This window comes from Poecilia formosa, unplaced genomic scaffold (assembly GCF_000485575.1).
Source record: "Poecilia formosa unplaced genomic scaffold, Poecilia_formosa-5.1.2 Scaffold149, whole genome shotgun sequence".
NCBI classification, from domain to species: Eukaryota; Metazoa; Chordata; class Actinopteri; order Cyprinodontiformes; family Poeciliidae; genus Poecilia; species Poecilia formosa.
In genome coordinates this window covers 1390225-1405804 of record NW_006800088.1, presented here as the reverse complement: position 1 = coordinate 1405804, position 15580 = coordinate 1390225, and the positions used below count along the sequence as shown (strand labels likewise).

The following is a 15580-nucleotide window of genomic DNA, read 5'->3' as shown; positions in this document are numbered from 1 at the left end:
TGTGAATATAAGAACACAATTACTGGAGGTTTTTTGAAAGATATGAATCTTTATTGTACTTTTCACTGTAGTTAGTTCATATTTTGCTTTTCATGCTGCCACGTTAAAGAAATATTTATTCTCCATTCGATCAAGTTAATATTTGTCTCCATCTAGTGGTTTTAAAGGCATGTATACAATTTACTTTATAAACAATGTAACTGCTTCATCAAAGAATAAAGTGAGAAAAATTCTAATACGTGAAATGCTTTATTGACTCACCACAAAAGAAGTATTTGGCAGTTTTCTAATATGTCTATTTAGTATATGCTGTATTTCATACATTATTACAACTACTTGTAATGATACAGCGTAGTTAAAATGATGGCATAGAGGTGGTTCTATACAGTTGTAGAAATAGGCTGCTTTAGTAAACCAGACTGCAATTATAAAGTCGACCCCAGATGATTTAAGACAAGATTTTGGATTTGAATGGCTAAAATATATTGGACCAAACAAGGCAAACAAAGGACTTGCACAAGCAGAGTGATCGCGCCATATTGGAGAAATGTTACTTCCTGGGATATGTTGCTTAAGATAAAATAAGATTCCTTCCATATTAATCTGTTTTTGGTTGAAGCACCACATATCACCTGCTAAAAAAAATTCATATTAAAGTAGAGGATTTCCAAAAGACAGTTAACAATGTTTAAACTACTGTATTCTTCTCTCAGCTAATTTCCCAGCTTGCATCACACAGCATTATTACATAAATACATAAATTATTTTTCGCAATTCACATTTTAAACCATTATGCTAATGCAATTAACTGAACAAAAGTATTAGTATTGCTACATGTATTTTAAAAGTATGACAAGATTCTTACAACAAAATGATTGTTTTTGTTTGTCCGGACAGTGGAATACTGAGGTACAGCTGCTGATGAGCTTTATAGGGAGTACAACAGGACAAGTGAATCAGATTCTCAACCAAGCTCATGTTAAAACTTTTTTCTGACATAACAGGTTTAAAACCCCCCACAAATTACTCAAAACTAGTGCAAATTCACATCATGACTTGTAACGTAATCTTACATTTGTCTCACTGCATTCACATGCCACAAAGTTCTCAGATCGATAAATATGCACTTGTACAACAGATCCAACAATTTATAGGCATGAAATCTACAATTGCGCAACCTTTTGATTTGCTTAATAGATTCAGTTCATACTTGGACCCTGCAACAATTTTGCTTTGACATGTCAGCTTCTGCAAAAGATCAGGGGCCCATTAAAGCTTAAGGAGTTACAAAACTTAAGTTATACCTTCAGGTGAAGGCGATTTCTTTAACTAAACAGACAGAGAAAGAATTAAACAAGGTAAAACGTGGTAACATAAAAAGTTATAGTCGATAGGGTGGACTTCACATCATAGCAGGTCTTGGTCTAAAAGATGGCTGCCCTAGTGCTGCTTGTAATGACAAACTTTGTTTTTTAATTAATCAATCAATTTTATTTATAAAGCTTCCTTTATGCCGGAAGCACATGTATAGGGCTGCTTCTGTGAGGTTGATTTTCTGAACTTGGTTTGAACCGTCCAAGGTCAAAGTCTGCAAGTGCAAATTAAAGAGTTGTGAAATAAACTGATATATGGAGCGGCCCTCCTCTCTTTGTAAACGGGCTGGCAGATATTCAAAGTGATGTACTTTCATCTTATTCTACACCCTCGATTAGGGAGAGTCACAATGTGGTAATTTTCTTCCTCTCTAACCATTGAATAAAATAACAAACAAAATGCATTTCGATTCATTTTTGATTGACTCAGTATCTCACCTTTGGGTAAGATTTATTTAATTCCATCTTCTTGGGTCTAAATGACCTGCGTCCCCAGCTCTTGTAGAAATTTACGAATTAGCTATGAATAAATGTAAAGAGGTGTGACAGGGTAAATGTTAATGTTCACCCTAACAATCAATTTGGACTGTCAAAATAAGGGCAAAACGTACCCTACAAAATAAAAGCCTTCACATTTTTCACAGAGGTAATTGCTATTTTGGGCATTATATAGTGTATCTACTATTACACATGGGATTAGTGAGGCCCTTTAAAATGAAGCTTACTGAAAACAAACGCCTCAGTATTCCTCAGGTTAGTGCACCGCCTCACAATTTAAGGTGTTCAACAATCTGTTTTCAAATCCACGAACTCTGAGGCGTTGGTCATCTCTCCTCTCTTTTTAGTTCCTCCTTTCCCTAACCTTTCACCTACCACCTACCCCCAACACAACATCAGTGATCTTTAAATGTAGTTACACATTTAGCATAATTTCCAGTTCAATGTCAAAATCACATCTATAACCTTTTACCCTCTCTGATTTTGCATTCATTTATGATATTATGATCATAATTTATTAATTACTATTATTATAATCATGATGTGAGTTATTACAGGCATTCTTCTGAAAAGAAAACAGAAATAATCTATTATTCTAATTATTTGATAATAAGTTAGAGTTGTTTATTTTTACAAGTTAAAACAATATTAATATGAGTATTTTTTGCTTTGGGTCTTATCCAATTACTCAAAATGTTTAGTCATCATTCTTTAAAAGTTTAATGCTTTGAAATAAGGAGTAGTCTCAACTATTTTTTATAAATCTGCAAACTGGAAACTTACTTCATTTTTTCAGGAAGCCTGCTGTTCCTGTTTCATGACACTCTCTCTGCCTGACTGTAATTTATTATAATTAGATAGAAAAAGAAATAGAATTAAAGAAAGTTCGCATGAGACAAAACACAACAAACACAACCTGATTGATTTTATTGAAGTTTGAGTCAACTGTTGGGTCTAGATGTCACTTGTGTGATGAATTTAAAGGTAACTTTATGTATTGTTACTATTAAACTAAAATCTCCAGCATGGGGAAGTGGGATGAGCTCGGGTTTTCTTGACAGCTGCTAAAGAACTGCTCAAACAAATATGTCTGTACATGAACGCTTTAAAAAGATTAAATTTAGCAGAAACTGAAACCACTGAAATATAAATGCCAATCTCCTCCCCTCAGTGTCGTAGTGGGTGTGCCCTCAAACAAAACCTTCAAGAATGTTGTTTGGCAGACTAGCCAGGGACAGACCCAAGACTTGCATACAACAAAAACAAAATCTCCTGTTTGGAAAATTTCACTCATTGGTTAGCTTTTGGTCAATAAGAGGAAAATGAAGTAGAAAGAGTAGAACAAGGATTACTTTATTTGACTCTGAATAACACTGCAACAAAGTAAACAATACTTCCTGTATTTGAGGACACGTCTGATAACTGGAAATTTTTCTAACCGTCAGTGTGGGCGGGTTACAAAGTACTACAAAAAAATCAACAAAAAACCCTCAACAAATTCAAAGCTCTCGCCGCACTCTCAAGAAATTAGAGACTCTTTGACTCTCAAAACTTCAAGAACTCTTCCTTCAAGATCTTTAAACTGAAGTGAGGACACAAACGCAAAGGTAGCTCTTTTGAGGATCTTCCTGCATTTGAGAACATGTCTGACGCCGCTCAGGAAGATTCAGGCAGCATTCTGTGCGACATGTGTACAGAGGACAGGAAACCGGCACGGAAGACCTGCATGAAATGTGAGATCTCCATGTGCGTCCAGCACCTGCAGGCCCACCTCACCACGCCTGTGTTACTGCAGACTCATCCTCTGACTGAGCCCATAGCTATAGATGGGAACACCAAATGTCCCCAGCATGGGAAGCTCCTNTCCTCAGATCTGAGGAGAAGAATGAAGTGATGGACATACCCCGACCTGAAATGGTGGAAGTGTTTTGGGACGTCAAAGACTCCAGGCTCTCCTTTTTCAGCAGAACTGGACAGTACCAGAGAGAGGAAATAGTCATAATTGAAGCAAAAACCAACAACTGGGAGCTGGTTCCTTTTGTTAAGTTGGGAAAGGAAAATACCCAGAACACCTCCCAGCAGCAATGGAAATGCTCTTGTGGCTACAGCACCTCTTTCAGAAATTTCATTGACAGGTATTCCCAGTCTTGCCAGGCAAGTTGCTCCAACTGTGGAAAAATATTCAGTGGCCAGTTCATCACAGAAATTGTTTGTGAGCTTTGCTAATTGTTTGTAACATGATGATCATGACTTTTATTGCCAACTTATGAGCATTATGTGACCTGTGATTGATGGTTGTCTGTGAATATATGAACACAATTACTGGAGGACTTTGAAAGATATGAATCTTTATTATACTTTTCACTGTAGTCAGTTCATCATCATTAGCTTAATAAATCAACACTGATTTGACTTGGGATTTGCTTTTCATGCAGCTACATTAAATAATAAATATGTATGTTTTCTCCATTCTATAAAATTAATCTTTGTCTCTATCTAGTGGTTTTGAAGGCATGTATCAAATTTACTTTATAAACAATGTAACTGCTTCTTTAAAGAATAAAGTGAGAATAATTATAATACGTGAAATGTTTTATTGACTCACTGTGAAAGAAATATTTGGCAGTTTTATTATATGTCTATTTATTATGTGCTGTATTTCATACAGCAGAAATATCCTACATGTGTAACAGAAAAAAAGATGAGAAGAGTTAAAAAAAATTAATTAAATCAAGTCCTCAACTATTTTTCTCTTACTTTTGTTTTCTTTTCTTTTCGTAACTTTTTCTACAGTTAAATAAAAGTTATGGTAACATCAACTTCTGATAATAATGATACAGCGCGGTTAAAATGATAGAGGTTATTCTTTTTCATTAGAGTTGCAGAAATAGGCTGCCTTAGTAAGCCAGAATAGAATTATAAAGTCGATCATGTAAGACAAGATTTTAGATTTACATGAAAAAATATATTGGGCCAAATGAGGCAAACAAAAGACTATAAGCAGAGCGATCGCGCCATTTTGGAGAAATTTAAATCCATCACACTAGCAGTTTTATGGATTGCTATTGTATACAAATGGCTGAAATCTGACAAACAAAAGATATATATAAAAATCGCATAGAAAAAACTGAACATACCCAAAATAATTTGGCAGTAAATAAAAATGGACTATGTCACCTTGACGTGTCCCTGTGTCACCTTTGCAAATGACTACCTGAATAATTGTTGTTTTCTCCTTGCAGTTGATTGGCTGAAAGGGGTTTAAAAGGAACAAGCCCCACCCACCAGTTCAGCGAGGGAGTTCGGATGAGCGTCTGCGTGTTCGTGTCACTCTGAGCCTCGCTCCTGCTCCTGTTTTAATAGATGCGACTTTCTGTTCTTAAACCACCTATCTGTTAAACTGTTTGGTCTGGGAATCGCAGGATAAGCTGGGTTTTCCGGTTTTTAGTTGTAGGAGGTGAGAGATGCTGAGACAGGGTGAGGGGTGAGGCCCCTCACTGCTGGCTGGTTTGTGACTTCTCCCCACCGTTTTGTTTATTTTGCCACGACTCCCAGTACCTCTGTGTCCACACTTGAGTTCAATAAAATCTCTCCACTATAAGTAAATTGGTCTCGACTCCTTATGTTGTGTGGGGCACAACAGTCACTCAGTGTTTTAATACAACACTGTAGTCATTCACTGCTGAGATATATTCACAGAGAAACCTTTGTAAGAAATGAAACCTATGAATGGAACCAATCAGCAAATAAAAACACCAATCTCCACCCACTCAGTGTCAGTACACCCTCCAAGCTAAACGCACTGCGTGTTTCTGTGGCAGACTAAAGAGAGCGATCCGAGACTTGAAAACAGCACATGAATATCTCCTGTTTGGAAGGCTAGACTCATCAGCAAGCTTTCAGTCAACAAGAGGAAAAAAGAGCTTTTCTTCTACTTTGACTCTGAATAACATCTCAGCAAATTAAACAGGACGTCCTGCATTTGAGAACATGTCTGACAACGTTCAGAAAGATTCATCCAGGATTCTGTGCGACATGTGTACACAGAACAGGAAACCGGCACAGAAGACCTGCATGAAATGTGAGATCTCCATGTGTGTCCAGCACCTGCAGGCCCACCTCACCACACCTGTGTTACTGCAGACTCATCCTCTGACTGAGCCCATGGCTATAGATAGGAACACCAAATGTCCCCAGCATGGGAAGCTCCTGGAGTACTACTGCCTGGATGATAAGACCTGTGTGTGCGTTTCCTGCGCCATTGAAGACCAGCACCGCCTTCACAACATGAAGACCTTCTCCACGGCCCACAAAGAGCTCCTGGAGAAGCTGAAAGCTGAGCAGAAGAACTTACAGGTGAAAATTAAGGACAAGAACACAATTTTGGAGAAGTGGGAGAAGACTGAAAGAGAGAAGTTAACTAGCAGCAGTGTGCGTCTCATCGAGGCTGTGACTAATCTACGGGACGTTTCTCTGACCAGTGTCCAAAGTTCAGTCTCTGCTCGAATGGTGTCCATCAGAACCAGTAATAGCAGCATGCAGGCAGCCCAGAAAGAGAAGGACACCTTCAAATTCCTGAAGATGTACTCTCAGGTGAACCAGGATGTGGAAAAAGCCAAGGCTGTGGATCTGAGGAAAGGCTTGGAGCCGGGCCCCAATCGGGACAAACTGGTTCTGGAGATGAGACAGAACGGGGAGAAGATGGTGAACCAAGCGTCCAACTTTTTAGAGTCATTGTTGAACCTGGTTGATCCTGAAAGCCACCAGGGCGTCAATGCTTCTTCAGACCTGATCTTTGAACCCCGGACTCCCAATAGCAGCATGTCCCTGTCCAAAGACAAAAGGACAGTTTTCTACAACAGCTGGATGGGTCAATGTTCTGGCATTTTTCTAATCCAAAGCACCCAGTCAGTTCCCAACTATCAAAGATGGATCCTCAGACTTCCTGATGAGGGTGATTGGATGATTGGTTTGTGTGATAAACAGTCTGCAAACAAACTGAATGATCCTGTCTATGGACTGAGCTGTTTCAATAACTGCCTGAACTGTGTTGCAACAAAGTATTATGACAGTCCAGGTGCCTGTGACAATTTAACGGCTTCTGATAGTCTATATAAACCTCTGAAAGCCCAAACAAGGAACCAACATGAGATTCAATCTGCATTCCTCAGATCTAAGGAAAAGATCGGAGGGAAGGACATACCCCGACCTGGAAGGGTGGAAGTCTTTTGGGATGTTTTGGCCTCGAAGCTGTCTTTTTTCAGCAGAACTGGACAGCATCAGAGAGAGGAAATAATCACGATTGAGATGACTATCAATAACTGGCCGCTGGTCCCTTTTGTCCAACTGGAAAAAGAAAATCCCCATGACACTCCCCGGGAGCAATGTCAATGCTCTTGTGGGTACAGAAACTCTGGAAAGATTAGAATGAGAGAGTTCTCCCAGTACTCTTATGAGAAAAGTTGCCCCCAATGTGGCAGATTACTTGGCGCCCCATTAATTACAGAAATCGTTTGTGAGCTTTGCTAGCTTCTTAAAAAGTAATGATCATAGTTTTTGATCATTTAGTGAGCACGAATGTGGCTTGAGATGGATGATTGTTGGTGACTATATTATGGAACATAATAAAAGATAAATTCAAGAAAGTTTTGAAGTGTTATACTTTTCACTGTAATCAGATTATTATCTTCAGCTTGATAAATAGATATTAATTTGGTTTTCTGTTGGCATTGTATGCAGCCACATTTTAAATTGCTATTATTTCTTTATTATGTCTCCATGTGGTAGTAAACAAATCTAAACAATGTACATTAAAGACAATGTAACTGCTTCAGTAAATAATAAAGCCAGAGAAATGCTGAAACGTGCAATGTTTTATTGACTCACTGTAAAAGAAAGACCAGGCAGGTTTAAGGACTTGGCAACAACTTTAAAACACCATGGTTATGTATAACAGAGAAAAAGATGAAAACAGTTTAAAAATAATCATAATTACATGAACTGTGTAAAGGTGATGTCGAAAATCTTTGAAAACTAATTCCGAAGAACGATCTCTTATCATGAAGCCTATAATAAATAAAAATGTTGGTAGATGAACTGGAAATATATTTGTATTAATTGGTACCTCTGCTCCTAATTTAACACCGTCTTAATATATTCCATTATTGGTCCACTAATATTACAATCGACATACAAAAAAAGTCTTTTTAAAGTGCAATAATTGGGTCCTGGAATGATAGAGCTTCTAAAAATAGTTTTTTTTTTCTAAATTGCTAAAACATTTGCATATTATATAAAATCTTTTAAAATAGGCATTAAGACATTTGCTTTGAAATCTTACGTTGGGGACAAAGGCTTGCAGCAGAACACAGTGAATAGATGTCAGGCTTACTGTTCAGGAAAAAACTGAATGTTGCATAAATAAAATAAACTAATAAACTAAAGATTTTTGCTTTGGAACGATAAGCTGAGGAATAAAAGCTCTAGTTTTTTAGTAAAGCGTGTGACTCCTGCAATGCCTAAAGGGATCGATACATGTGGAAAGCTTTTCTAAAAATGCCAATCTGGATTAAAAACAGGCATAAGAAGGATAGTATTTTATAAGTGCTTTCTATTAGCTCAGTTGCGTTTCTCTATAAACAAAACACTGGAATCTGGAATGGAATCAGAATCAGAAGGCGGAGGTAGACGTTTAGCTGTTCCCGAAGACGGTGTTGAGCTGCTGGGTGACCCGGATGAAGGTTGTCCTGCGGCTCAGCTCCTTCAGCTTAGCTGCTCCAACGTAGGTGCAGGTGGAGCGGACGCCTCCCAGGACGTCTCGTATCGTCTCGTCCACCGGCCCTTTGTAGGGAACTTCCACCGTCTTCCCCTCTGACGCTCTGCAGGCGTAAAAACAAAAAAAAAAAAAAGAAAAAACACAAAGCATGAATCCGTCACTGCAAAAAAAACAATCAGATTCAAAAACAACAAAGTCGTTATTATCTCAGCAGAATCTCACCTGTAATCAGCTACGCCTCCTGCGTGCCTCTTCATCGCCGTGTCGGAGCTCATCCCATAAAACAGCTTGTACTTCTTGCCGCTTTTCTCGATGATCTCGCCGCCGCTCTCGGAGTGACCAGCCAGCATCCCGCCCAGCATCACAAAGTCGGCTCCGGCGCCTGAAGAGAACCGCGGGAAACAGTGAGATGATTTCAAATTGACGGGAATCGCTTTGTGTTGAGAGTCTTCACTCATTTTAAAAGCAGCTGAAGACATTAATACTGTAGTTGTAATAAAAATCCAGTTAATGGATGTTTATCAGTCTCCCAAAGGAGAAATTAAAGTTAGACAAAGAGTAGACATGATAATGTCGTCATTATTGAAACCAGTTTTTCCTTCAGAGCTGTATAAATAATATCAGACTTGTTTTCAGGCATCAGCACCATTTAAACACGTTTTTGCATCTTTCAACGTCTTTCAATTTTTATGCTCTGAGATATAGAGGTGCTCTATAAACAAAATTTACTGAATTTCTATTTACTACTTTCATTTTAAAAGAATGAAACTTACCAAAAGCCTTGGACACATCTCCTGGGCAGGTACATCCTCCATCCTGCAGGACAGATTGGCAACAACATGCGTCATCTAACTTTAACTCAAAATGCCTTGAGATCAATTTCTAACAGAGCTCAGAAAGATGCTTAGAGATAAACAACTGATAGTCATGTTTAAATTTATTTTTGCCTTTATGACAGAGCATATGCAATTTTAGATTAGTTTTAAGAGGAAAACCTGTTTTGCATTTTCTTGATTTGTTCCCAGATTTAAGTCTGAACTTTAGCTAGGCCGCTCTGAAACCAAAGAAAAGCAACCCAGCTTTGTTTCATGCAAGGCCAACCTTTTGTAAATGAAACCAAAAAGTTCAGCGTGATTTTCATGAGACCACGAAACATTTTCCCACAAGGTTTAGGGAGATTTCAGCCGCTTCTGGAAAGTTTTCATTGGAACAAAAGGCTTCCGTCTTGCATTCCTCTTGGCAAACTAATTGAACAGAATATTTCAGATAAAAGTTTCAAAATAACTTCTTATGATCCCATTTTTTTTTACAATACAAAAAAAAACCCAGCCATTTTAACAGAGGTGAAGACACTTGTTAGGCAGTATGAAGAACTAATTAAAGGACTTGGCATGCTTTTTATTTCTGGCAAAGAAATCCTAATAGTGTTGATTCATTGTGTTGAGAAGTTTTGATGTGGTGACCGTTTGTTCCAGGAGACTCACAGATATAATGTGGCCGCCCAGGCCGTGGGCTGCATCTGCACATTCAATCACAGCGCTGAGCTGCGGGTAGCCGACGCCCGTCTTCTTACGGGTGGTACACACGGAGCCTGAGGGAGAAGACACAGAGAGCCTGAAACGTCTGCAAAAGGCATAAATTTAGATGATGTGTTAAAGCCAGAGGAGAGATTAAGGAAGTTCCTGATCTGTGACAAAAGCAAACATAACACTCTGGAAATGTTTAACTCAGCCTGGAAACGCTGAAAATCAGGAGGATGATCACCTGGTCCGATGCCTACTTTAATGATGTCGGCTCCAGCAAGAATCAGCTCTTCCACCATTTCTCCCGTCACTACGTTCCCTGCCTGAACAAAAAATAACAAAAAAAGAAAAAAAAAAAGGCTTTATTTTCTGCCAAAACACCATTTTACAGTCCAACATACTTTGGTTTTAAGCTCTTTCCTGGACGTTTACTGACCATTATGGTGTGTGAGGGAAACTTCTCCCGGACGTCTTTGACGAAGTGAACGAAGTGTTCGGAGTAGCCGTTGGCCACGTCTACACAGATGTACTTGAGCTGCGGCACGGACTCCACGATGGCCGAGATCTTCTCAAAGTCTCCTTCTCCGGTCCCCGTGCTGACGGCAACACTCTAGGGACAAAAAAAAAAACAAAAAACAAAGCATCCAATCTGAGACATTAGTAAAAATACACACTTAGGATTTGACGTTGGGTTTTAGTGCAGAACTCGAATACCTCCAGGCACTCAGGGTGCTTCGCAGCAAACTCTGACCAATCATCTATAGAGTAATGTTTGTGGATTGCAGTGAAGAGAGTGAACTAGGGGACACAGATAAAGATGAAAATAGTCAATTAAAAAAAAAAAACATTTAATTCACATCTACTTATTTAAAGGGGGGAAAAAAAGGACATCCCAGAAGCTTATTTCTATTATCCATTATTCAAAGTGGAAAGTACAAGCAATTATTTCTACACAGCTTCGATACATTTTTCTTAACTACCTGATTTTATACCAGTAAATAACACAGAGGAAGGTAAATATGACGCGGTGTTCAAACATTAATGAACCTCGTGCAGAGCCTGGGCCATCTCAAACGTCCCCACGGTGTCCATGTTGGCGGCGATGATGGGAATCCCTCTGTAGCTGCCCTTGGAGTTCCTGAACGTGAAGCTCCTCAACAGGTCCACCTAGAGAGGAGAACACAACAAAACTTTAGCCACACACTCCACAAATCTGATCTTTTTTCACTGAAGAGAAGGGAGATTGGTAAAAAAGAAAATTGCCAAATGAATCCCCCTGTGCAGTTTACTACAAACCCGTAGATGAAGGCGTTTTGGTCAGATGAGACTAGTGTTGAACTTGTATAGGCAAAAAAATCTATCTGTGGTGGAAAAATAATAGTGAACATCACTCAGAATAATATGTAAAAACGTGGTGGTGGTGGCAGCGGCATCATGCTGTGGGGAAGTTTGTCTTTTGCAGGAACATGCACGCTGTTCAAAGTTGACGGCTTTCATTGAGGGGTGTCAGAGTGCAAATAGATACAAACACACACAACGTGTTGCTTTGTTTCGGTCTGTGTCACAGAGTCCACAGCTGGACTTGACCCACCTCACTCCTGGACTTGAGCGTGCTCCGTTTGGGCCGGAGGAGAACATCCTTGAAGTCCAGCTTGATGTCATTCTCAATGCGAGGCATGGTGGAGAAACGGGATGTAGGCTAACGATTAATGACAGGAGACTCTGAAAGAGACAGAGATCAGCTATCAAGACGGAGCCGCGTTTTTTTTTTTTTTTTTATTGCCTTCTCTCTCATTTCCTACCCATCTTCTCCCTCATTCAACTTTAGATATTGACAGTAAGGTCGGAAAAGCCGATTTAAGTTTTAAGGACTCTAAAAATATGAGATAAACATGTTTTCATTATGGAAAAAAAGAGAGAGAGCTTTGTAACATGTATCTAAAGCATGCTAGCTGATTCCACATGTCAGAGCGTGCAGACAGGGCAACCTCTTGTCAAAATTCAAGGTTACGTCAGTGCGCACCCGCACAACTCCCGCTACTTTATTAGGACAAACAGCAGTTGCATAAGAACAGGGTGGATATTACACAACAAAATGCGACACATTTAGCAGAAGAAAGCGTTTACCGTTAGAAAAGTCAGACAGGAGGTTATAAAAATCGTCTGCACCGCCTCCCCACTTCCTCTCGCCGCTGTCAGGGAGGTTTTACAGCGGCGGACACCGGCTGCTCTGCCGCTCTGTAGTTTTTAGACGTCGTGCTCTCGAAGGCCACAGCCGGGTAAGAACTACAAACGCGACAGTCGCTTTACTTTACGTCCCGCTGCACTGATGTCGTAAATGCATCTTAAGGCAGTTAGATAACAAATCTAATTTTTGCTTTTCTTTGTAGGGTACTTACGTGAATGCGAGCGACATATATGTAGATAGCTTTGCAGCTGTGTAGATTTATTTATTATAAAACAAATAAAACGAATAGTAAGTGAAGCGGAACAGTGTTGCTCTCCTAAGCGGTGGCGGGGGATTTAATAAAAAAAAACACAGGAAACAACCACTGGATTTCTAGAACAATTATTCTCCGACATAGAAGCTGAAAAATCTTTTTTTATTTACAGCCACAGCAGGTTAAACAATAAATCCTGTTAGCAGACTGCTCGTTAAATTATTACACCTGTGTATACCTATTCCAAAAATCATCCAACAAAGATGTTGATAAAAGTGAAGGTAAGTAACATGAAACAATGACTTCTATGTGTGGCTAATTGTTATCGTAGTGAATCATAATCTGCTTATCTCTAACTCTAAAGTGTTTTTATCACAGACTCTCACTGGCAAGGAGATAGAGATTGACATAGAGCCCACAGATAAGGTATATGATGGCATTTTACATCTTCCTTTGGACTTTGAACAGACCTAAATCGACTGATTTTTTAAATGTGTTTCCAAGCACTCATCTCTGTTTGACTGCAATATATCCCAATGCAGGTGGAGCGAATTAAAGAAAGGGTGGAGGAGAAAGAGGGGATCCCTCCCCAACAGCAGAGGTTGATCTACAGTGGAAAACAGATGTAAGATTGTTTTTTTCTCTCAGTGAGCAGTAATTTTAGTAAATTGCTGCCATATATTTACAAACTCAACAATTTCATTTAAAGAGTTTTATTTATCTGTTTAGTTGATAGTGAGATGGGTTTTTTTGTGTGTTTAAATCATGTAATTGTCAATAGCAAAATAATTTAGCATAATTGTGCGCCCAGAAATGAGACCCACATTATATTAGCAGCACCAAATAATTATATTAATTCAAGTATTAACAATTAGATTTGAATGCCTACTTCATTTAATTAATTAAATTTTAATTTTAATTAATTAAATTAAATTTTAATAATTATAAAGTTTTGGAGGAGCTACAAGAAGAGCTACAAAAAAAGCCCCTTTGAGAACATCTCCCCCTTTAAGCGAAGGGCAGAATTGGATAAAAACACGATAATCAGAATGAGAGGGTAGATTTTGCGACAGTGTATTATAAGCCTGGTGGGCCACCAGGCTTTACTTGTGCCCCCACCAGACTTAGCATTGCTTATTTAAGTTTTTTTTTATGTTTGCATTTTTTCAAAGACTTTATAGCTGATGTTCAGCTGTTAATCTTCCAATAACACATAATTATCAAGTGATAGTTTCAAATTTTCTGTCGGCTTTCAACATTTTTTTTAAACTCAAAAACCCGACGGGCGGCTGGATGAATGACTGCCGAGCGCCACAACCAAGTTTTCTGGGGGAAAACCTTGTGGGAGAAAGAATATTGCAGCGTTTTGCTCTCAAAACGAAAACATCAAACAAAGTTGGCTGGATTCCTCCACAGAGTCTGAACACATTAATTTGAAATATTTTAAATCTATCGCCACTAGTTTAATAAAAAGTATTTCTACTGTCTGGATTTCTTATACACGCTGTTTTTTTTTTGTTTTTTTTAAATTCATGTTCAGGAACGACGAGAAAACGGCCGCAGACTACAAGATCCAGGGCGGCTCCGTCCTTCACCTGGTGCTCGCCCTCAGAGGAGGCCGCCCGCTCCGCTCCATGTTTTAACCTCCGGCTCAACAACAAGCTCAAACTGACACGACGCCTTCAAGAACCACAGCGCTACTGGAAGCGGTTGCACAATCACCTAGTGACACTGAAGGCACCACGGAGTCACCGGCCGAGTCGTCGAACCAGTTTCTGCTTTCCGTCTCCGACTCCCTCACAGCCTTTCGTGTGTTTTGTTGCCAAAGCCGTGTGCGCAGATGATCAATTCTTTAGCTTTGGATTAACACTTGACTGATTAGCTATTAAGGACAAAAACCACTATTCAATCGTCTTTCTGTCACTCTGTGCAAGTAATGTTTGTGATGGAGCAGAGGATGTTTGCTGCGCCTGAAATAAATGAGACAACTGTAATTTAAAGCCAGAGAAGGGACGTCAATCCTTGTAGAGTTAGATTGTCACAAAGTATCTCGCACGGGGTTTGATCGAGCTCTTACGAAGCACTGATGTAGCAGAGTAAGTGTGAGAAGACTATAGCTTTAATAACAGGACTAACCCTAGACTACACAGGGACCATTGTTGGGTTTTGGTTTGGCTTTTTTTTTTTTTTTTGTCTTTAAGTGCTTAACGAATGAAATGCCAGGCAGGCCGTTTCCACTTTCAGACAATCTTAATGCTTGCTTTGTCTTGTTCTGTTTCAGAACAAAAACAATACTCAGCAAAAACACACATTTTTCTCTCTATAACGGAGAAAAGAGCAAGTAAAGAACATTACCATGATGGTCAAGAGTCGGCGCGACCATCATGAACCTCATGGCTTTTTTTTTTTTTCCCCACCTGCGTGCTCATGGATAATTTGAACTTGCTCCGACTCATGAAGAAGTAGTATGTTTACTTTTCTTATCGCTGTGTCGGCACCTGTAATACCCTCCGCTTGTGTTCAGTGTCCTTTCAAACACATCACTTTGTGAAATAAAACAGATTGTGTGAAGGCCTTGTGTTTTACTGTCCTGTGTTAAAAACAGAGGATTTACAGAGAAAACAACGGATGATCTGAATCAGCCAGGTCCAGTCAGACGGAGCGGAGATGTGAGAAGCTGTTGAGCCATTTTCTGTCAGGTGTAATACGCTGTATTGCTTAAAGTACGGGGTAATAGCCTTCACAAGTAATTTAAGGTCACATTTTGTTCTTAATCTGTAGAGTTTAGTATGATGTTGGGATCACGTTTCACAGCTATAACAACTTCAGTTTAGTTCGTTTTGGTACTTTTAACCTTTCCATACATGTCAAAAAAAGCAAACAAAACAGCAAAGAAAATAAACAAGATTGGTACAGTAATAGATGAAAATGAAATTACTGTCGGTAGCAAGAACACCGAACGTAGACTGA

The 15580-nt window shown here is 39.2% G+C and overlaps 2 protein-coding genes across 2 annotated transcripts; one reads left to right on the top strand and one right to left on the bottom strand.

Annotated features, from left to right (window-relative positions):
* Window positions 1-7779: 7779 nt before the first annotated feature.
* gmpr2 (guanosine monophosphate reductase 2) lies at window positions 7780-12395 on the bottom strand. The gene is made up of 10 exons (XM_007563666.2): window positions 12297-12395; window positions 11761-11891; window positions 11217-11336; window positions 10884-10967; window positions 10606-10779; window positions 10411-10492; window positions 10131-10237; window positions 9420-9462; window positions 8869-9028; window positions 7780-8749 (listed from the first exon to the last, which is right to left on the bottom strand). The coding sequence occupies exons 2-10, from the start codon at window positions 11845-11847 to the stop codon at window positions 8563-8565; spliced, it is 1044 nt and encodes a 347-aa protein (XP_007563728.1). The 5' UTR covers window positions 11848-11891; window positions 12297-12395; the 3' UTR covers window positions 7780-8562.
* A 153-nt stretch (window positions 12396-12548) lies between these two features.
* On the top strand, window positions 12549-15184 carry nedd8 (NEDD8 ubiquitin like modifier). The gene is made up of 4 exons (XM_007563667.2): window positions 12549-12891; window positions 12989-13036; window positions 13153-13235; window positions 14151-15184. The coding sequence occupies exons 1-4, from the start codon at window positions 12874-12876 to the stop codon at window positions 14251-14253; spliced, it is 252 nt and encodes an 83-aa protein (XP_007563729.1). The 5' UTR covers window positions 12549-12873; the 3' UTR covers window positions 14254-15184.
* Window positions 15185-15580: the final 396 nt, after the last annotated feature.

Coding starts and splice junctions, on each gene's coding strand:
- gmpr2 (XM_007563666.2), bottom strand. CDS start 11,847: ATGCCTCGCATTGAGAATGACATCAAGCTGGACTTCAAGGATGTTCTC. Junction 10,968..11,216: donor TGGCCCAGGCTCTGCACGAG/GTTCATTAATGT, acceptor TGTGTCCCCTAG/TTCACTCTCTTCACTGCAAT. Junction 10,493..10,605: donor TTCCCTCACACACCATAATG/GTCAGTAAACGT, acceptor TTTTTTGTTCAG/GCAGGGAACGTAGTGACGGG.
- nedd8 (XM_007563667.2), top strand. Junction 13,037..13,152: donor ACATAGAGCCCACAGATAAG/GTATATGATGGC, acceptor ATCCCAATGCAG/GTGGAGCGAATTAAAGAAAG. Junction 13,236..14,150: donor ATCTACAGTGGAAAACAGAT/GTAAGATTGTTT, acceptor ATTCATGTTCAG/GAACGACGAGAAAACGGCCG.